This window comes from Podarcis melisellensis (genome assembly GCF_964234715.1).
Source record: "Podarcis melisellensis genome assembly, chromosome: 12".
Taxonomy (NCBI): Eukaryota; Metazoa; Chordata; class Lepidosauria; order Squamata; family Lacertidae; genus Podarcis; species Podarcis melisellensis.
Genome location: NC_138544.1, coordinates 53,122,366 through 53,144,561, shown reverse-complemented (window position 1 = coordinate 53,144,561; position 22,196 = coordinate 53,122,366). Strand labels below are relative to the sequence as shown.

Genomic DNA, 22,196 nt, shown 5'->3' with positions numbered 1-22,196 from the left:
GCTGTTTCCACCTCTGAGCTATTACAACCCTTGCTGCCGCGAGCGCATAGTATACCAATCTGTGATCTTCCTTTTTTATCTCTTGTCGTAGTATCCCTAATAGGAAGATTTCCGGTTTTTTTATAAACGTGTACTTTAGTATCTTTTTTAATTCCGTATATACCTTCTCCCAAAACTGTTTTATTTTTCGGCATTCCCACCACATGTGGTAGAAGGAGCCCTCCACCTCTTTGCACCTCCAACACTTGTTATCCACCTTGTACATTTTTGAGAGTTTCATAGGTGTCAGGTGCCACCTATAAAACATCTTCATAACGTTTTCTTTTATCACAGTACACGCCGTAAAGTTCAACCCGTCCTTCCATAACCTTTCCCAATCCTCGAATTGTATACTATGGCCTATATCTTTCGCCCAGCGGATCATCACTGATTTGACTTCCTCATCGGCTAGATTCCAGTCTAACAGCATTCTATACACCTTAGATATATTTTTCACTTTGTTGTTTATTATCTCCGTCTGAAATTTAGAGTCTTTATCCGCATAGCCTCTTTCTTTAATATCCTTGCTAAGCATCTGGTTTACCTGTTGGTGGTGGAGCCAATCGTAAACATATTCTTTTATTTGGTCATAAGGTTTGGTTCTCCACTTTCCATCTACCTTTGTTACTAGTTGGTTGTATGTTGCCCAGTTGCTTCTCATATTAGTGACTTTTATACTTGTTATTTCAAGGGGTGACAGCCAGTGTGGTGTTTTCGGTTCCAGCAGGTTTTTATATCTTTCCCACACTTCAATTAGCGACCCTCTGAAGATATGGTTACTGAAACCTTTATGTACTTTCATTTTGTTCTTCCACAAATAGGCGTGCCAACCGAAGCAGTTATCGAAGCCCTCCAAATCGAGTAGCTCCGTATTTTCCAGTTTGACCCAATCCTTTAGCCAGCTCAGGCACGATGCCTCGTAGTACAATTTCAGATCTGGCAGGGCAAATCCCCCCCTTTCCCTTACGTCTGTTAGTAATTTGAATTGAATTCTGGGTTTTCTGCCCTGCCAAATAAATCTCGAAACTGACCTCTGCCATTCTCTGAAAATCCTACTCCCTTTTATTATAGGGATAGTCTGGAATAGGAACATTAATCTTGATAGGACGTTCATCTTAATTATATTAATCCTTCCCCACATTGACAGTTTTAACCGTCCCCATTTTTCTAAATCTCTCTTTATTTCCCTCCACACTGGCTCATAATTATTTTTATATAGGTCTATATTTTTAGATGTTAGCCAGATGCCGAGATATTTAACTTTTTTGGCCGTCTCTATCTGCGTTTGCTGTTGGATTGATTCTATTGTCCTTGGGTCTACATTTTTACATATCATTTTTGTTTTTGTCTTGTTTAGTTTGAACCCAGCCACTTCTCCGAATAGTTCTATCTCCTTCAGTAACTCTTTTGTTGAGGTTACTGGGTCTTCTGTCATCACTACTAGGTCGCCCGCAAAGGCCTTGATTTTGTATACGTTATGTCCTAAAGTCACTCCTTTTATATTTCCATTTTGTCTTATAGAATTTAGGAGGACTTCTAATACTGTTATAAATAGTAACGGAGAGAGCGGGCATCCTTGTCTTGTTCCCTTTCGTATCTTTATCTCTTCCGTTACCGTATTGTTTACAATCAATTTGGCCTTCTGTTCTTTGTATATTGCCCTTACCCCGTTAAAAAAGTCGTTGCCTACGTCCATATACTCTAGGTTTCTCAGCATGAAATTCCATATGACATTATCAAATGCCTTTTCGGCATCAATAAACATCATGATAACTTGTTTGTCAATCCTGACAGACAAGAATTCTAGCATGTCGATAATACTTCTTGTATTGTCTCTCATCTGTCGGCCTGGCAGAAATCCTGCCTGGTCTGTATGGATAATATCTGCTAGGACGTTTTTTAACCTTCTTGCTAGAATTCCTGCAAATATCTTATAATCTATATTCAACAGTGAGATTGGCCTGTAATTTTTTACTTGCGTTAGGTCCGCGTCCTGTTTGGGGATAAACGTGATGTATGCTTCCTTCCAAGTTTCCGGAATTTCTCCTTTCTTTAAGATGTTATTCATAGTCTTTTTCAGGGGTCCCACCAATATAGATTTCATTTCTTTATAATAACCAGCAGTAAATCCATCTGGACCTGGTGCTTTACCCCTCTTTAGGTCCCTAATTAACTCCTCTATTTCCTCATTTTCAATTGGGGTATTTAATCTTCGTTTTCCTTCTGTTGGGATTTTTTGTCCCCCTTTCTCCTTCAGAAATCTATCTATCTTCCTCAAGCCGACTCTCTCTTGGTCTTTATACAAATTTCTATAGTAGTTAAGGAACTCACTCCTGATTCCTTTGGGGTCAGTTCTTTCTTCCCCGTCTGTTATTATTTTGTTAATTATCCCTTGCTCTTTCCTCTTTTTAGTTTGCCAGGCAAGCCATTTGCCTGGTTTGTTCGCAAATTCGAAATTTCTTTGCCTAAGTCTTTTAATGTTCCACTCTACCTCTCTGTTTAGTATTGTGGCAAACTGAGTTTGTAAGATTTTTATTTTTTCCTTTGTTTTTGGGCAGTTGGGCTTTTGAACTAATTTTTGTTCGTTTTCCATTATCTGTCTTAGAATTTCCTCTTTATTCTTCTCTCTATTCCTATTTTTGATTGCATTCTGTTGAATAAAGAACCCTCTTATTACCGCCTTACTTGCGTCCCAAATTATGTTGTCCTTTGTGCCTTTGTCACAGTTATCCTTAAAGTACTCTGATAGTTTTTTCCTTGCCATTTCCACCACCTTCTGATCGTCTAACAGATAGTCTTTTAATCTCCATCTAAAGGTTCTTGTCTCTAAGCTTTCCAATTCCATTTCTAATGGATTGTGGTCTGATATTATTTTCGGTCTTATTTCTATAGATCTGACTCTTGAGCATAGTTCTTTTGAAATCCAAATCTGATCTATTCGTGAAAGTGATTGGTTAGGTTCTGAATGAAAGGTAAATTGTTTTTCAAGTGGGTGTCTAAGACGCCAGATGTCCACTAAACTGCAGTTATCCACCATGGTGAAAAAGGATTTTGGTAACTTCCCTTCTTTGTTTACTCCATCTCTAAGTCTATCCATCTCCAGCGAAACAACTGCGTTCATATCACCCATTATGATTATCTTTTGGTCTGCATATTCCATTAATTTTTCTTCTAAACTTTTAAAGAATTCAGTTTTGCTACCATTCGGGGCATAAATCCCTACTACCATCATCTTTTCCCCTTGCCAATTGATATTAACCCCTATCATCCTCCCCTCCTCATCCTTAAACATTGTTTTAGCTTCTATTTTGTTGCTGATATACAGTACCACACCTCTTTTCTTTTCCGTTACCACGGAAACGCCGTTTACCTTCCCGCTATAAGGCGGTACCTATTTATCTACTTGCACTTTTTGACGTGCTTTCGAACTGCTAGGTTGGCAGGAGCTGAGACCGAACAACGGGAGCTCACCCCTTTGCAGGGATTTGACCCAATGGCAGATTCATACTGGGCCATCCACAGATCATTTCACTGTATTAGTTGTTCTCCAAAGCTTCCCCCATTTTATCATATAGTCACTGCCTAGAAAACGCAAAATGTCTGTGGTCTGGGAAGTTCCAGGATTCCATCAGGAAGTGATGGGAAAGACACCAGTTGGAAACAGAGTACAGTCAACAACCATTTTGTGGGGGGGTTCTGTTCTGACGGGAGGCAGGCAGGATTAGGGCGAGCGACACTCCAACCCGGTCCAAACCTTTCATCGACTGGTGCAGAGGTGGCCTAGATTTCTCTGTCTCCCTCTCCGGTATGGTTGTTGCTTCCAGGGCTTGTTTTTTTGGAGTTCTCTTTAGCTCCTGTGATTTCTGTTGGGTTTTACATTGGTCGGTTTTAGCCTGTGTTGGATTCTTGAGGTTTATTGTCACTTTTTATTTTATCTTGCTTAGAGCGCCGTCTAATTGGTCACATTTCTCACTGACGTGCGTGATGCCCAGAGAGCTTGTTCCCGTGGCATCTGAGAAGCCTAAGTAATACATGCCATAAATAAGTAAATATCCCACATTTCACCCTGTACTCTAAAGGGATTCTAGCATTTGATTAACATACGGCGTCTGGGGGAAATTGGGCTCCCGGCGAGCGACTTAATCAATTGCAGAAATCCCTGCAAAAGGGCATGCCCATTTTTTTGCCTTAAGTGAAACTCCTGATGCAAAGAGGCTGGGTATATGTGTACATATATAATTATTGAAACATGTGCCCCACCACTGTATGTTGGAAGGATTAAGTCTCCAGGCGCACGAGGGAAGCAGCGAAAGGCAAATGAAATTCTAGTGGGTTTAATTCTTCCTCGGCTCAGCTCTAAAGCAGGCTGGGGGAGAGCGGGTGTGCTGTCTCCTCTCAACCGCCGGTGTGTAAACAAGAGAGAGGCTCGTAATACTCCTTTAAGCAAGCTGGCATGACCAGAAACCAAGCTGAACCCAAACCTTTGCAATCACACACACACACACACACACACACACACACACACACACACACATCCTTAATTCTCCTGCCCGAAATGTCAGCAAATGGGCTCAGTCAGCACTGAATTAACTCGCAGTAACTGAAACCTCAGTGCCTAGGACTCAGTGGGTAAAACCTCAGTGCCTAGGACTTGCTGATCGTAAGGTCGGCGGTTCGAATCCCCGCGGCGGGGTGAGCTCCCGTCGTTTGGTCCCAGCTCCTGCCCACCTAGCAGTTCGAAAGCACCCCTAAGTGCAAGTAGATAAATAGGTACCGCCTTATAGCGGGAAGGTAAACGGCGTTTCCGTGTGCGGCACTGGTGCTGGCTCGCCAGTTGCAGCTTCGTCACGCTGGCCACGTGACCCAGAAGTGTCTTCGGACGGCGCTGGCTCCCGGCCTCTTGAGCGAGATGAGCGCGCAACCCTAGAGTCGGTCAAGACTGGCCCATACGGGCAGGGGTAACTTTACCTTTTTAACTGAAGCCAGGAATGTAAAAGCTGTAGGGGGAGAGACACATGTTCAAGGATAAATGCAGGGCTGGGGAACCTATGGCTTTCCAAGCACGGTTGGGCTTTTTGTCAACAGGGGAAAGGCTGTAGCTCAGTGATAGAGCATCTGTCAGCCTTGCATGCAGAAGGTTCAATCCCCAGCATGACTGTCAAGCAGCTCTTACTATCAGAAAGTTCTTCTTGAGGTTTTGTTGGAATCTCCTATCTTGTAACTTGAATCCATTGGTTCGGGTCCTAGCCTCCAGAGCAGGAGAAAACAAGCTTGCTCCATCTTCCATGGGGCAGCCCTTGAGATACTTGAAGATGGCTCTCCCATCTCCCCTCTGTCCCCTCTTTTCCAGGCTAATCATGCCGAACTCCCTCAACCGTTTCTAGACCCTTTATCATCTTGGTTGCCCTCCTCTGTCAATATCCTTAAATTGCCGTGCCCAGAACTGGACACAGTATTCCAGCTGTGGTCTGACCAAGGCAGAATAGAGCGGTACTATGACTTCCCTTAGGGATGCGGGTGGTGCTGTGGGTTAAACCACAGAGCCTAGGACTTGCCAATCAGAAGGGTGGCGGTTCGAATCCCTGCAACGGGGTGAGCTCCCGTTGTTCAGTCCCAGCTCCTGCCAACCTAGCAGTTCAAAGCACGTCAAGGTGAAAGTAGATAAATAGGTACCGCTCTGGCGGGAAGGTAAACGGTGTTTCCGTGTGCTGCTCTGGTTTGCCAGAAGCGGCTTAGTCATGCTGGCCACATGACCCGGAAGCTGTACGCCAGCTCCCTCGGCCAGTAAAGCGAGATGAGCGCCGCAACCCCAGAGCCGTCTGTGACTGGACCTAATGGTCAGGGGTCCCTTTACCTTTACCCTTTAACTGCAAGGATGGCTGAGCTTTTATCAATAGTTTCTCAAGAGTGGTGAACGGCACTATTTAGTGGGAAGAAACTCCAATGAAAATACTTGTCATTACAAGGATTATTATTTTTAATTATTATTATTTACATGGTTGTTTATTTGTATATATTTTTTAAAAAATTATACGTGGATGTTTTTAGGATTGTCTTTATTTGTAATGCCTAATAAAGGTTTGGCAAAGTAAGCATCATGGACATGTTGGAGAATACATCTCTCTCCACCCACCCACAAAATCCCAACAGGCAGGGAGGGAGCTGCTTCCTTCAAGACTCTTTACAGAGTTGGTCAGGCTCTAGCCACCTCTGCAAACGTTTTTGAAGAAAGCTAGAGGGATAATGAGATAATTTTTTTTTTAAAAAAAAAAATATTAACCAATCAAATCACATCACATAAATTCCGAATTACAAAGCCGAATTTTAAATTTTTGTTGGGGGGACCCATATTTCAAGTTCCGAAGGGGGATTCCGATTATCTTCTTGCTGCTGCGTTAATATCCACAAATCTGTCCAAATAATGTTCATAATTCTATCCAATCTTATCTTGCCGTTTCCACATCTCATCTTGTTCGTATATTTTCCTTTTTTTCTTTATGGTCTCTTCTGATAATCTCCTTAAGCAGGTAAACACCAATTATAATCCTGTGTGAATTTTTCCGTTCCTCCAATCATCATATCAAGATGGTTTCCATATATCATCACTTTCATAAATAACAGCACTCTTTCCATCATTAATCTCGCAAATCTGTTGCTCTTTAGCCCCTCTGAGGAGGCTCACCCACAATATAAAAATAGATATGTTCCTCCTCCCAGACATAAGTCTTCCGACAGAACTTGCCAAAATGGCGACGGCATTTTTTGCTGCGTCATTCCAAAGCTCTTATGCTTTCCACGATCTTCTTGAAACATGCTTTGGTTAGAAAATTATCTCCACACAGTCTTAAATCCACAGCTTAAGTCATTTAAACGGCATTTCTGACTTGTGACTTGTGGGGGGGGGGAGGGAATTCTTGGTTAATCACATAGAGAAAAGAAAGGAAAGGTTTTCCCCCTCCCCCATCCAGTCCCGTTGCCGAACATACTGAGCCTTGGTGAGTCTTCTCATGATTTATTCTTGTTCCTCCGACCCGTCTTGTTTATCAGAGATCTCTTCAGTTAGCAGTCTTTACTCCCCCTTCTTCCTTGAAATATGTGCATTAGCTTCCTCCTAATTGTTTCTTTTGAAATTGCTGCAGCTAGAGGCGCGAATCAGAGACAGCGTCCAGGAGCGCCGAGATCCGCACAAGGGCTTTCTGCCTAGTGCTCCCACCCCCACAAATTCGGGGGTGGTATAGGGCACAGCAGGCAAGCGCAATCCCCCTCACACGATTGGGGGGGGCAGGGAGGCTGTTTACTCCCATCACAGCCTCTTAATTACCTCGTGTGGGTCGGAGAGATGTTATTGTCAGCCATCTTCCTATGCGCCCCTAGTGGCCCCTCGGGATAATGAGATAATTCAGTAGAAGGCACCTCCATATGCTCCTATATTCCCATGGGGCTGATTACAGAAATTCACCTTATTATCCTGGAATGCGGGAGGAGTAAGAACAACAGAGAAGTAAAGGAACATTGACACACCCCAATTTTGCACAGATGTCAGGTTGGAAAACAGTGTACCCTGTGGCTCAAAGAGGGTTCTCCTCCTGAACTAAATACAAGTAAATCAAAGACAGCCTTTCTGGACAGGGGAAAAGGCCAGTTTCATCAGTGTTGGAGGCCCTTGGAATTTGGTGCGTACCTGACAGATGTTGTAGTGCTCAAAGAGGGACAGGACGCCGACGTCGCTGCGGGCGGAGACGCCTTTCAGGAGGGTGATGTTGCCATTCCCAGAGTCCAGCTCCATCACGTCGTTGAAAACGTTGGAGACGGCTTGGCCAGTCAAGAGGAGGTTGACTAGTTCCTGGTTACCGCAGAAGAAAAAGGGGCTCTTGGAACAGACACTGGTCTGGTAGGAAGAGCTGGCGCTCATGTTCTAGAAACAAGCAAGGGGGTCGCCTCCTCCTTCTGCAACAAGCTCCCTTGCAGGACCAGAAGAGGCATGAAAAGGGCAGGGGAGAGGTTGGTTGACCACGGGCACAGTCTCCAATTACTTCAGGAAAGCCTTGGAGAGAAGGGGACTTTGACAGCTGTGGGGAGGTGGGGATTTTCAGTCCCAGCAACTGATTCTGAGGATGAGCTGCTCTGCTCATTAGGCCTGACACTCAGCCAAGTCTCTGAAAATCCTGTTTTTGCTAATAAAGAACTAACTCCAACTTTGAACGGTGTGATTTACTGCAAGCTGGTTATTTGGCAGTGGGTGCCATGGGCGGCCTTCCCCCCATAGCTCCATCTCTCTGCCCTCTCCCAGATCAGCCCCTCCCCCTGCAGACAGAGAGAAACTTTTCCAAGGGATCTGGAGGAAAGTTGGGTCTAGTAGAATTAATCCTAGAACAGGGGTCGGCAAAGTTTTTGTGGCTTGGGCTGGTTCATGGTCCTGCGGACGCCGTGGTGGGCTGGAGTGTGTGTGTGCGCTCGCACGCGCAAACGCTATTTCCAGTGCTCCTTCCGGCAGAGGAAGCGTGCGCAGCTTCCCATTGGCTGCAAGAGCTTCCTGCAGCCAATGGGAAGCTGGCCAGCGTTGCGGAAGGCAGTACCCGCTTTGCTCCGTGCCAGTTTAGCGCGGTGCATGGGAACCAACCAAGCAGGCGATGGGGGTCCCTGAGCGGGCAGTGGGGGTCCATGGGCCAGTTAAATGAGCCCCATGAACTGCTTGTGACCCATGGGCCTTAGGTTGCTGACCCCTGTTCTAGGATTAATTCTGCTGGACCCAACTTTCCTCCAGATCCCTTGGAAAAGGTTCTCTCTGTCTGCAAGGGGGGAGGCTGATCTGGGAGAGGGCAGAGAGATGGAACTCTGGGGGGAGGGCTGCCCCAGTTCAAAGTTGGAGTTAGTTCTTTATTAGCAAAAACAGGATTTTCAGAGACTTGGTTGAGTGCACAGCAGCTCACCCTCCGGAATCAGTTACTGGGACTGAAAATCCCCACTTCCCCACAGCTGTCGAAGTCCCCTTCTCGCCAAGGCCTTCCCCAAGAAATCGGAGACTGTGCCCATGGTCAACCAACCTCTCCTCTGCCCATTTCATGCCTCTCCTGGTCCTGCAAATGAACTTGTTGCAGAAGGAGGAGACCCCCTTGCTTTTTCAGCAGCCTGACTCATCCCTTCCTCTTGACGTCCTTTCCTCTCCTGCTTCAGCTTCTGCCTCGGATTCTGGACTTCTCTCTGCCACAGATTCTCCCCGCTCACTAAGCCCTGTTACCTCTTCAGCTTCTGACACCTCCTGCTCCTCCTAGTCTTCTCCCTCTGACCCTCATCGTCGTCCCACCACCAACCCCCCAGCTCTGAGCTTTTTCCCTTTGGCGTCCCCCCAGCTGGTTCCTCCCACCATTTCTCTGCGTCCAACCAAACCATGGCACCCACTCACAAAATTCACCCCCTGACATATACATTTCGGGCCCGTCTCAGAAGCCTTTGCAATATTTACCTGCGTACAGTAACCATGTGCGCCAATCAGCCGGTTTGTGATCACGTCAAAATCTCCACGTACTCTAGGGTGGGATGATAAAAATGAAGGCAGCAAAGTTAGATCGACTGAAGTTCCCACCAAAAGGGCACATCAAAAGCACATCATAAAAATGGGTCTAGTCCAGGGGTCAGCAAGGTCTACCTCGCTTGGGCCGGTTCACTCCAGCAGAGACTCCTCCATGGGCCGGATCACGCTCATGCGTGAGCGTACATAGCCATGATTTCCTGCGCCTGCGCAGATGCAATTTTTGACATCTGAGCATGTGCAGAGGCGATTTCCAGCACCGCGGAAGTGAGTCCCCACGCCGCGCTGCACCGGTTTAGCACAGCGTGTGGGGACTCGCCTAGAGGGTGGCTCGATTTGGGGGCAGTTCATGGGCCGGTTAAAGACCCCTGTGGGATGCTTGCAGCCTATGGGTCTTACTGTATTTTTCGCCCCATAAGACGCACCTGACCATAAGACGCACCCAGTTTTTAGAGGGGGAATGCAAGAAAAAAAATATTCTTTAAAGGGAGTGCTAAGCAGAGCCTGTATGCATCCCAGGCTCTGCTCAGCGCTCCCTTTCACGAGCTGCGTGAAGCGTGTTTGCGGCTCTTGGGGGCTTTTCCCTGAGGAGGGAGAAGGGACTGACAGGCTGTCCTTCTCCCTCCTAGGGGAAAAGCCCCCATCATGCTCTACACGGCTCTTTAAAGGGAGTGCTGAGCAGAGCCTCCCGCCTGCATTCACTCCATAAGACGCACACACATTTCCCCTTACTTTTTAGGAGGGAAAAGTTGTGTCTTATGGAGTGAAAAATATGGTAGGTTGCCTACCTGGCTAGTCCAATATTTTGGAGACTGGGCCAAGTTCCGTGACATTCTGTGAGATGGCTCTCAAATTCTGGCATGGGCGTGCAAAGTCCTATTATAAGTGTGCACCATTCAACCCAAGCACATTTTGCATTGCTGCTGCACACTTTAAACCAGCCAATTTCTTGCCCTCCAGATGTGTGGATTTCAATTTCCTTCAGCCCCAACCAGCACAGAATCCAAAACATCTGCAGAGCACTAGGCTGGTGAAGACTGCCTTAAACCCTTTTGATATATATATATGCAATCATTAAGTCAAGACTCTGGAGGAATCTGGGTGATTTAAGAAGGGCTGAACCTGAAAATCCTCCCCCAAAGTCAAATGCTAGAATCCATAGGCCTCCTCTATCTTTCTAAATAAAAGACTTTCTTCGAAGAATAAGGCCACAATATCTTTCCATTGTCTACGTGAGTATCCTTAGAAAGTATTGAGGAAGTTACTATGAGTACTAAAAGAATAAAAAAAGAGCCTTTATCATGGAAAGGGCATTCAAAGAGTATGTTTAAATTTTTAAAAGACGATAACTTATAAAACGTTATTATTATTTTAGCTACATTAATGGCCGGAACTGTTTTCAGAGCTGAACTGACAAAGCAGAATGTGAAATAAGGAGCAGTAAAAGAGAAAATATCACTGCACACTTCCATGGGGCTTCAGAAAGAACCACCTTTGGCTACTGGCCACGGTTTTTCGCTGAGGGAACAATCGCACGCTGGAAACCCCAAACCTTTGCTAGAAACAACTGACCGGTGCAACCTGCGTCAATTTGGGGCCGTGGGATGTGGAGTCCAGACAATAGGAGGAAGCTTCTAATTCCATCCTTGGGTGCAAACGGTCTGAGAATCTTGAGTTGTACCTAAGAGGCTCGCAGGGGAGTGACATCTGCGCTTCGCATCATTTCTGAGAATGAGGAAGCCATTAAGGACGTGGGATGGAGACGGACGGCTAAGCTTGGGTTGTATTGAAATCCCCTGGGTAGTCTCCATTAGGTACACGTAACTTGGTGAGAAGACAACCAGGCAACTATCAAGACAGGCCAAGCGTGAACAACATGGGAGTTGGGTCCATTGCTTTGCCCTCCCGCTCCACCTGAGCCGGGCAAAATACAGGTTACAGATGCTTCAGGTTACAGACGTGTCAGGGAACTGCCATCGGAGCCAAGAGTGGAGGTAAGGCTCCCTAGCGATGCAGGAGAAGGGCCCAGTAGGGAGAGAGGGAACACTTCCTCGGAGGAAGGAGATCAGCATGACACCAGGAAGAAAGGGGAGCAGGGAAGGACTTCGGAGAGATGGCTCCAAGACTCTTCCACAGAGACCAGCGGGGAGAGCCCAGGACCTCCGCTGGCCACACCCACTCTGCGTAGAAAACTTCCGCGCAGGGAGGCTAGGCGGAGACTTGGTGTCGAAGAGCTTTTATGCTGGAAGAAGTTCAGGAAACGCCCACTGACGGATTCTGCCAGTGACTGACACAGCCACGGAGAAAGGGCTGTCCAGCCAGGGAAAGGTTTAGCCAGACAACATTGCCTAGAGCAGCGGCCACTTACGCATGAGCAACCCCAATTCCCTTTACAAGACGCTCCAGGTTACAGACTCCGCTAACCCCAAAATAGTACCTCAGGTTAAGAACTTTGCTTCAGGATGAGAACAGAAATTGCGCAGCGGCAGCAGGAGGCCCCATTAGCTAAAGTGGTACCTCAGGTTAAGAACAGTTTCAGGTTAAGAACGGACCTCCGGAACGAATTACAGTGGTACCTCGGGTTATATACGCTTCAGGTTACCATACGCTTCAGGTTACAGACTCTGCTAACCCAGAACTATTACCTCGGGTTAAGAACTTTGCTTCAGGATGAGAACAGAAATCGCGCAGCGGCAGCAGGAGGCCCCATTAGCTAAAGTGGTACCTCAGGTTAAGAACAGTTTCAGGTTAAGAACGGACCTCCGGAACGAATTACAGTGGTACCTCGGGTTACATACGCTTCAGGTTACCATACGCTTCAGGTTACAGACTCTGCTAACCCAGAACTATTACCTCGGGTTAAGAACTTTGCTTCAGGATGAGAATAGAAATCGTGCAGTGGCAGTGCAGCGGCAGCAGGAGGCCCCATTAGCTAAAGTGGTGCTTCAGGTTAAGAACGGACCTCCAGAACGAATTAAGTACTTAACCCGAGGTACCACTGCAATTAATCTGAGCAGATGGAGGTGAAAGAGAAAGAGGGAAAGAGCCTCACATTTCCATCTTCCTCCTTCGGTTCAACACACTTTTCACGAGACAAAATAACGACCCCCTCAACACCTCGCAAGCAAGGGAGCAGTAAATGGGGTGGCCAGGGCTGGATTTATGTATAAGTTACACAAGCTATAGCCTAGGGCCCCGCTCTCTTGCCCCCCCCCAAAAAAAAAGGAGGGGAAAAAATTGGATGTACATTTCCAAAATGTAAGATAAAAAACCAATAAAATAAAACCTACATACAGCAACAGTGTTTTGTGTTGTGTAGGCTCCTATGATGTAAATAATGGGCCCCCGCCCATTAGTGGACTACTATGGTGACATTGATATTGATATTATATAAAAAATGCCTTGTATTAACTACAATTGCATTGCACAGGTTATAACACTTAATTTCATATTAATAAAGCTGTTTATAATTATTAGTAGTTTGCATCATATATTTACACCGATTATTATTATTTACACCGATTATTATTTCATGTTATAGCAAGTTTCTAGAGACTGGATTATAAGTCTTTGTAAACGGTGTTTCTACAGGAACGTTTGTTATTGCCAAATGCCAATGTGTTTGAATTATTACGTTTCTTATGAATTAAAAAAAATTATCATTTTAAGTTAGAGCTTAATAATTATTTCACTATTAATATACTTCTTCTTAATTGTATTTTACTATTAATATACTTCTTCGTGGTATTTCAGTTCAACAATTACTTTGATAAAATACATATTTTGTTATGTGCAAATGGCTTTAGATACTTACTAGGTCCATAAATTACCATATAGCATATATTCAACAGAAAAAACAGCAACAATTTGTTGTTGACAAAGGACAGCTGGACATATAAAGACCCCCCTTACCTTCAGTAGCTTAGGGCCACATCAAACCTAAATCTGGACCTGGGGGTGGGATCAAGAGACTTTATGGTCACCCAAGGAAGGCCTCGAGGATGCCGCTGTCCCCGGGCTGTCTGAAAAACATTATTCCCTTAGCAGAATCTGCCCGGGCTTTGAGATCTTCAAAGGAGGCCCTTATCTCAGTCCCACCACCTTCGCAGGCACTCTTGACGGGGATGTGGGACAGGGCCTTCTTCGTCGCTGCTCCAACTCTGAAAATCATAGAGAAGCTAGATTTGCTCCTTCTTTGTTGTCCTTCTTGCTGACAGGCGAAAAAGACCTTGTACCAACGGGCTTTTCAGAACGGACTGTTTTGGCGCTCTGCTGTTTTCAATTATCTTTATTGTCACTGGTGTGTTTTTTCGTGGATCTTTTAAAATGTTATTTTAATTCCAATAGTGTTTCTTCACACCTTAATGACTGTCTCTGCTATGCTTTTGGCTTCTGTTTTATCTGGGCAAGGCAGCTTGAGCCACCCAGACAGGGGGAAAGGGGAAGGGCAGAAATATAATAACCCTTATAAAAATAATTCTCAGAGTCCCTTGTCAGATGGGAGCCGAACGGGGCTCCCCCACGTTCCATGACGTTAACGGACAGAAAGGAAGAGAGTTGACTTCAGGGGAAAACCCTAACTTACAGACACAAAAATAAACCATCCTTCTCTCCTCCCTCCTACCCCCCCCCGCCTTTTTTAATTGTAGATTTTCCTACTCCCAGCCGCTTAAAAAGCAGAGGACGCCACGTGTGTGTGTGTGCTTTTAACGGGAGGCCTGGAACTTCTGCAGTTCCTCTCCATGTGGTGAGGTTTCAGTGCTCCAGGGCTGACCTCACACCCCTTTCTTCATGGCAACAGACTGTTAACATTAGCAAAACACACACAATTACGGGGTTGGCGACAGAAATAGGCCGCGGGTGGGGAAAGAGGGGGGGGAGAAAAGGTCTTAAAATAATTGCAAGGGACGCTTCTAGGAAACAGCCGCCTGGGCACAAGGGATCTCGGAAGGATGTTCTCCTTCGCCATTACATGCACCACCATTAATGGGTTTGGTCCAATGGCATGCAAGACAGGAGAGCCCAGCAGCCACATGCCAAGTGTATCTTTTATGGGCTGAAACAACAACAACAACAACAACAACAACAACAACAACAATTTATTATTTGTACCCCGCCCATCTGGCTGGGTTTCCCCAGCCACTCTGGGCGGCTTCCAACAAAGATTAAAAATACACTAAGATGTCACACATTAAAAACTTCCCTGAACAGGGCTGCCTTCAGATGTCTTCTAAATGTCAGGTAGTTGTTTATCTCTTTGACATCTGATAGGAGGGCATTCCACAGGGCGGGCGCCACTACCGAGAAGGCCCTCTGCCTGGTTCCCTGTAACCTCACTTCTCGCAATGAGGGAACCGCCAGAAGGCCCTCGGAGCTGGACCTCAGTGTCTGGGCAGAATGATGGGGGTGGAGACGCTCCTTCAGGTATACTGGGCCGAGGCCGTTTAGGGCTTTAAAGGTCAACACCAACACTTTGAATTGTGCTCAGAAACGTACTGGGAGCCAATGTAGGTCTTTCAAGACCGGTGTTATGTGGTCTCGGCGGCCGCCCCCAGTCACCAGTCTCGCTGCCACATTCTGGATTAGTTGTATTTTCCGGATCACCTTCAAAGGTAGCCCCACGTAGAGCGCATTGCAGTAGTCCAAGCGGGAGATAACCGGAGCATGTACCACTCTGGCAAAACAGTCCGCAGGCAGGTAGGGTCTCATCCTGCGTCCCAGGTGGAGTTGGTAGATAGCTGCCCTGGACACAGAATTAACCTGCGCCTCAATGGACAGCTGTGAGTCCAGAATGACTCTCAGGCTGCGCATCTGGTCCTTCAGGGGCACAGTTACCTCACTGAGGAGCAGGGAGTCCTCCACAACTGCCTGCCCCCTGTCCCCCATGAACAGTACTTTTGTCTTGTCAGGATTCAACCTCAATCCATTAGCCACCATCAATCCTCCAAAGGTGATGATCTTCCTGTATCTTCCTTCCCTGCTCCCCTGTGGTCTGCAACGCTGGTGTGTATTCTAATCTGCGATTTTAGCTCGGAATGCACACTTCTGACTGCCAATATTACTCATTTTGCTTTTTCCATAAGCTTGCCAGTAACATAGGTTTTCTAACCAGCAGTTTCGTTTTTGCATTCTTTGTAACACCGCACGGAGGTCTCGTGTACAGTTAAGCAGCATACACATTTTGTTAAATACAGTTAATAATAATAATAATAATAATAATAATAATAATAATAATAATAACGTTTAGAAGATCCAGGCTACAGCTAACGCCTTGCATGCAAGACGCAAGAGGCCGGGGTGTGAAGACTGAGACGCAAAATATCCGGAACACCATGAGGTGCTAATAGAAGGGAGCTGTTGGCAGCCCACACAACAAAAGCAGCAATTTTCAGGGTGTGAGCACTTGTATTAATTTGAAGGCAGTGTGAGTTGAGGAGGAATTTCTCCCACACATTATAGGAACGGCAATGGAATAAGCATATGTTTGAATGCACAGCAAACCTCCGAACTGTGCAACGGAAGCACGGTTCCCTTCAGGAGGGAGGTGGGAATATTTTCAGGAAGGTTAGAGGCAAGAGAGAGAGAGAGAGAGACCTGGCTACTCAAGTTCTGAGGCAGATTAAGAGGCTATGAAGCACATTTTCCACGGATTAGAATAGATTGCTCTTAATGGACCGAACAGCCTCCCCAATTAACCTTCTGTGTCCCTGAGACTTGGAGCTGTTTTCTCAAGGCCATTGTTTTTTGGCCTGTTTTCTTTTCTTGTTTTTAATGATGCTATATATTCCCAATTAAACACATAAGCAGCCATTGTTTGCTCCATCGTCCCCAAAAGCAAAAAAACGTTTCAGAGGGGAAGTTAAAAAGCTTTGAGAGTTTTTCGGGAGTCTAAGCTGGGATGGGGATCTGTGTTCCAAACACGCTTGAATCCGCATTCAAAGAAGAGGCGGGAGGCCAGGAGGGAATTATTCTGAGTCGCAGGCTCACGATACTCACGCCCCCAAAATGCCATGCTAACTGTCTTGTCCGTTAATCCTCTAGCAAAGTGTCTTTCCTTACAACAGGTGGCCTACACCTGCCTTAGCTGATGTCAGTCTCCAGAGGCTCTCCTTTTCCACAGGAACGCAGGAAACAGCTTGACAGAATCACAGAGAGTTGGAGGGGACCCCAAAGGACATCTAGCCCAACCCCCGTAATGAAGGAACCACAACCTCATACTGAGTCAGTCCGCTGCTCCATTCAGCTCAGCACTGAACGACTGGCAGCGACTCTCCAGGGTTGCTCCCTAAAATATAACTGGTTTGCTCACTTCTATATATAGGGTCACAGCAGTCACAAAATTAAAAGACGCCTGCTTCTTGGGAGAAAAGCAATGACAAACCTAGACAGCATCTTAAAAAGCAGAGACATCACCTTGCCAACAAAGGTCCGTATAGTTAAAGCTATGGTTTTCCCAGTAGTGATGTATGGAAGTGAGAGCTGGACCATAAAAAAGGCTGATCGCCAAAGAATGGATGCTTTTGAATTCTGGTGCTGGAGGAGACTCTTGAGAGTCCCATGGACTGCAAGAAGATCAAACCTCTCCATTCTGAAGGAAATCAGCCCTGAGTGCTCACTGGCAGGACAGATCCTGAAGATGAGGCTCCAGTACTCTGGCCTCCTCATGAGAAGAGAAGACTCCCTGGAAAAGACCCAGATGTTGGGAAAGATGGAGGGCACAAGGAGAAGGGGACGACAGAGGATGAGATAGTTGGATAGTGTTCTCGAAGCTACCAGCGTGAGTTTGACCAAACTGCGGGAGGCAGTGGAAGACAGAAGTGCCTGGCGTGCTCTGGTCCATGGGGTCATGAAGAGTCAGACACGACTAAACGACTAAACAACAACATATATAGGGTGCCTACATTCTGCATGCGCAGATGGCTTTAGATACCTATTAGGTCCATAAATTACCAAATAGCACACAAAAAACAGTGACAATTTGTTGTTGACAAAGGACAGCTGGACATATAAAGGGCCCCATTGCCTTCAGAAGCTTAGGGACTCATCAAACCTAAATCCAGCCTGGATTCCAATGCTCTGAATGTCAAAGTCGGGAGAGGCGGGTGTTGCGAATCGAAAAACACACAGCAATCAAAAAGGTATTAGCTGAATCAGAGCCGCTGCCCAGAGGAAGCAAGAAGAGGAACTAAAATGCCCCAGTTCTTATCGTCTGTTTACATTCAAGAACCTTAATGAGTTTATCGCTTATCTCTCCCGAGAATGACTTGTGGGGTGTTGCTGTTTTTTGGACGGCTCTGCAGGGCAGAAGTGGAAGGAGCAGGCCGTCTTGCCCTAAGTATATTTCTAATTACTACTGTCAAAACTTTCAGGGGAAGATGGATTCCCTTGTTTTCTTGCCCAAGGAAAAAATACGTACCAATGAGTTTCTGGTACAGGCATTGTGAAGGGCAGCTAAACGGACGAGGTGGGCATGGAAAGCAATGGAAAGGCCGGGGATTGCTGGCCAGCTGTCCTGGTATGGCAAAGAAACTTTGCAGGACACCCACATGACTAATGGGAGAACCCCACCCTAGTTTCCTTCTTACGTTTTGGTAGGAGCTGTGGGAATGCAGGTCCTGTGAGCTGGGGTAGCCCAGGGAGCCCAGCGGGGCGGGGCAGAGATGCAAACCGACCTCCTGCCCCAGCATGGCTGCAGTTTACCTGGACGGGGCTGTGTGGAACGGAGCACCCAATTGGCTCGTCCGGCGCAGAGTTTAACTTTGGAACTCACTGCCACAAGAGGCAGGTGACGGCCAACAGACTAGTTGGCTTTAAAAGAGGATTTGGCAAAGGATCGCGTTAGAAGACCTACACGGGCACCAGAAACTGAGTCACCTGGAGGCCTGTGTGCCCTCCAACTCTGTCCCACCCCCACCCCACAACATGACCGTGTGTCTCCTTTGCCATTCTGCCAACCCTGGAGCAGCGTGGGAAACAGTCAAGGGGATGGAGAGGGCTTCAGTGTGAATAATTATTTATTTATACCCCACCCATCTGGCTGGGCTTCCCCAGCCACTCTGGGCGACTTCCAACAAAATATTAAAATACAGTAATGCATCAAACATTAAAAGCTTCCCTAAACAGGGCTGCCTTCAGATGTCTTCTAAAAGTCTGGTAGTTGTTGTTCTCTTTGACATCTGGTGGGAGGGCGTTCCACAGGGCAGGCGCCACTACCGAGAAGGCCCTCTGCCTGGTTCCCTGTAGCTTAGCTTCTCGCAGGGAGGGAACCGCCAGAAGGTCCTCGGTGCTGGACCTCAGTGTCCGGGCAGAACGATGGGAGTGGAGACGCTCCTTCAGATATACTATACTATATACTATGCAGTGATACCTTGGGTTAAGAACTTAATTCGTTGTGGAGGTCTGTACTTAACCTGAAACTGTTCTTAACCTGAAGCACCACTTTAGCTAATGGGGCCTCCCGCTGCTGCCGTGCCGCCAGAGCACGATTTCTGTTCTCATCCTGAAGCACAGTTCTTAACCCAAGGTAATATTTCTGGGTTAGCGGAGTCTGTAACCTGTAACCCGAGGTACCACTGTACTAACAGTCCATCAATCTGGAAAAAACTGTTCTGTTTTCCACTGGAGCGCCTATCACCGCTTTCTGCAGGACATTGAGTACTGAAAGGCATCTTGCCTTCATCGCAGTCTGCTTTGATAGTGACTGTCTACGCTTACCATTTCGGGTTAATGAACTTTAAAACACTGCACACGTACAGATGCTCCCTGGGCAGGTGGAACGCAAAGAGCCCATACGGCTCTAAAAATCAACGTGCCCATTCAGGGAGTCTCAGAGGAGCCTTTTTTCGAGAAACCGGGGCCTAAGGAATTCCATCTACGATAAGCCAGAGCATACTTGAAAACTTTGGCCACGCTGCACATCGCACAACTATATCCCAGAGGCTTAGGAGCCAATGCCAGCCACCCTTCAGAAAGAAATGCAGATATACTCACTGATCGATGGATCTTGATAGTATCGCGGACAAAGTCAGAAGAATGCAACCGTACGGACCAGCCTCAAACTGGGAGGGAAGGAAAGGAAGAAGGTCAAGGTTCTCAGCTGGAAGGCGCACCTTTCAAACTAGTCGTTTGGACCAAAAATGCATCCATTTGTCTTATTTAAAAAATATTTTTTATGTTAAATACTGTGTTAAATACTGACCATGTGCAACAGGACCGCCAACTATCCTTTTGGCAGATACTTTTGTTTCATCTTAAAAAATGTAAAGGTAATTATGTTGGTGCTTAAGAAAAGAATCCCAAACCTCTCCTGGCATGCCCCGCGGAGGACCTTAAGGTCCACAAATAACAACATTTTGGAGGTGCCAAGTCACAAGGTGGTTAGATTGGTCTCAACTAGGGCCAGGGCCTTTTCAGTGCTGGCCCCGACTTGGTGGAATGCTCTGTCACAAGAGACTAGGGCCCTGCGGGACTTGACAACTTTCTGCAGGGCCTGCAAGACAGAGCTGTTCCGCCTGGCCTTTGTTTTGGACTCAGTCTGATCCTTATATTTCCCTCCCCTTATTGTTTTCATCTATGGGCTACTTTTAAATGAGGCTACATTTTAAATTGCATTTTAATGTGTATTTTAAATTGGGTCCCCCCCCCCATTATGTTTTTACTGTAATTTTACTGGTGTTAGCCGCCCTGAGCCCAGCTCTAGCCGGGGAGGCTGGGGTATAAATAATAAAAAATATTATTATTATTACTATTATTATTACTATTATTATTAAACACGGGTGGCCTTGTGGTCTAAACCACTGAGCCTCTTGGGCTTGCCGATCAGAAGGTTGGTGGTTTGAATCCCAGCGATGAGGTGAGCTCCCGTTGCTTGGTCCCTGCTTCTGCCAACCTAGCAGTTTGAAAGCACGTCAGAGTGCATGTAGATAAATAGGTACCGCTCCGGTGGGAAGGTAAACGGCATTTCCGTGCGCTGCTCTGGTTTTGCCAGAAGCGGCTCAGTCATGCTGGCCACATGACCTGGAAGCTGTATGCAGGCTCCCTCGGCCAGTAAAGTGAGATGAGCGCGCAACCCCATAGTCACCTTTGACTGGACTTAACCACCCAGGGTCATTTATCTTACCTTTCTCAGACCCATTTAAAAGAATGGACATGACTAAGTTAGGTCCATTGATTTCACCAGGTCTACTCTTAAGCAAAACTGTGAACTACCACACTATATTAGGCCAATCAAAATATCACAATATGTATTATGATGATTGATGGGGGGGGGTTGAATTTATTTTGTACTGATGTAGAATTGGGAGTTGGTCTGTAAGTTATTTTTGGTGTCCCTGCCAAACCTGTGATTTTAGAAACATAGGGAGCTGCCTTATATCAAGGCAGAATGTTTGGTCTGTCTTGGTCAGTATCTCTTACCCTGACTGGCAGAGGCTGTCCAGGATTTCTGGCAGGCTGCCTCTCCTAACCCTGCCTGGAGACTTCATGGATTGAACCAGTAAGCTCTTGCTTGCAAAGCAGACATTCTGCCTCTAAGCTATGGACCTTCCCGGCATTCTGTACCTAGAAGATGAGATTCTGTAGAAGCAGAGACAGCTAAAGGGGTCAAATCCAGTCTCTTTGACAAGTTACTGTCGCCAGCCAAGTCTGCTACATGCTCCACAGAAACTTGCTAACTGAAGACTATAGTAAACAAGCTGAAAGAAAGCAGGTCTTCCTCCCTTTCCTAGCTGGAGGTAAAGCCATCAAGGTAGAATTGTGGAATCGTAGTTATTTATTGGGACAGTGTGATTTTTTGCAGCTGCTGTGAAAAGTGGCAAAACGACGAAACACAAGGCAGAGCAATGGAGGAATTCTGAAAAAACAATGGGATATCAGCTCTGCCCAAGGCAGGATGCAGAACAGCAACAACCAGGAAAAGATAGATATAACATTGTACAAGGACAGGAAGAAAATCACGGACAGAATAGTTGGCACACACAGGAAGAACAAGAATATAGTTTGAGTACCTCACTTGTAGTTTTATGAATCATGTAAGGCAACGTGCAAATGAAAATAAATGCTTTGAACAAGTGTGTGTGAGAAAAATCACACCGCGATTGAGAAGCGATTGAGAACCGGACCTGGCCGAGATTCGTACCTGATGAATATTTCGTTGCAGGAACCTCAGCAGGTCTTCGTAACTTGTGGCAACGTGCAACATCAGCTGCGAAAGGAAGAATAAAGAGTGGGGGGAAATTTAGGCCAAAATACAATGGGAACATCCAGCAAAGGTCTAGGCAACAAATCCCAAACAGAGAGAGAGAGAGAGAGAGAGAGAGAGAGAGAGAGAGGACTACTGTCATGTGTAGCAAAGAGTTTCTCCTGGTGGAGACAGGCATTCTGCTACATATTGGGGTTCTGAGGCTTTCTAGTAGGAGTATAAAGGTAAAGGACCCCTGACTGGTTGGCGCTGTGGCAGGTGGAGCTGTGGTCTAAACCACTGAGCCTCTTGGGCTTGCTGATCAGAAGGTCAGCGGTTCGAATCCCCGCGACGAGGTGAGCTCCTGTTGCTCGGTCCCTGCTCCTGCCAACCTAGCAGTTTGAAAGCACGTCAAAGTGCAAGTAGATAAATAGTTACCGCTTCAGTAGG

At 46.3% G+C, this 22,196-nt stretch overlaps 1 protein-coding gene across 1 annotated transcript in view; it reads right to left on the bottom strand.

Annotated features, from left to right (window-relative positions):
- Window positions 1-22,196, bottom strand: part of MINDY4 (MINDY lysine 48 deubiquitinase 4) — a 91,244-nt gene that overhangs the window by 23,392 nt on the left and 45,656 nt on the right. Inside the window, exons 12-15 of the mRNA XM_081931693.1 lie at window positions 21,705-21,770; window positions 19,559-19,626; window positions 9,503-9,566; window positions 7,721-7,882 (exon numbers count right to left, since the gene is read on the bottom strand). Coding sequence (XP_081787819.1) covers window positions 7,721-7,882; window positions 9,503-9,566; window positions 19,559-19,626; window positions 21,705-21,770 — 360 coding nt within the window. The remainder of the gene's footprint in view (window positions 1-7,720; window positions 7,883-9,502; window positions 9,567-19,558; window positions 19,627-21,704; window positions 21,771-22,196) is intronic.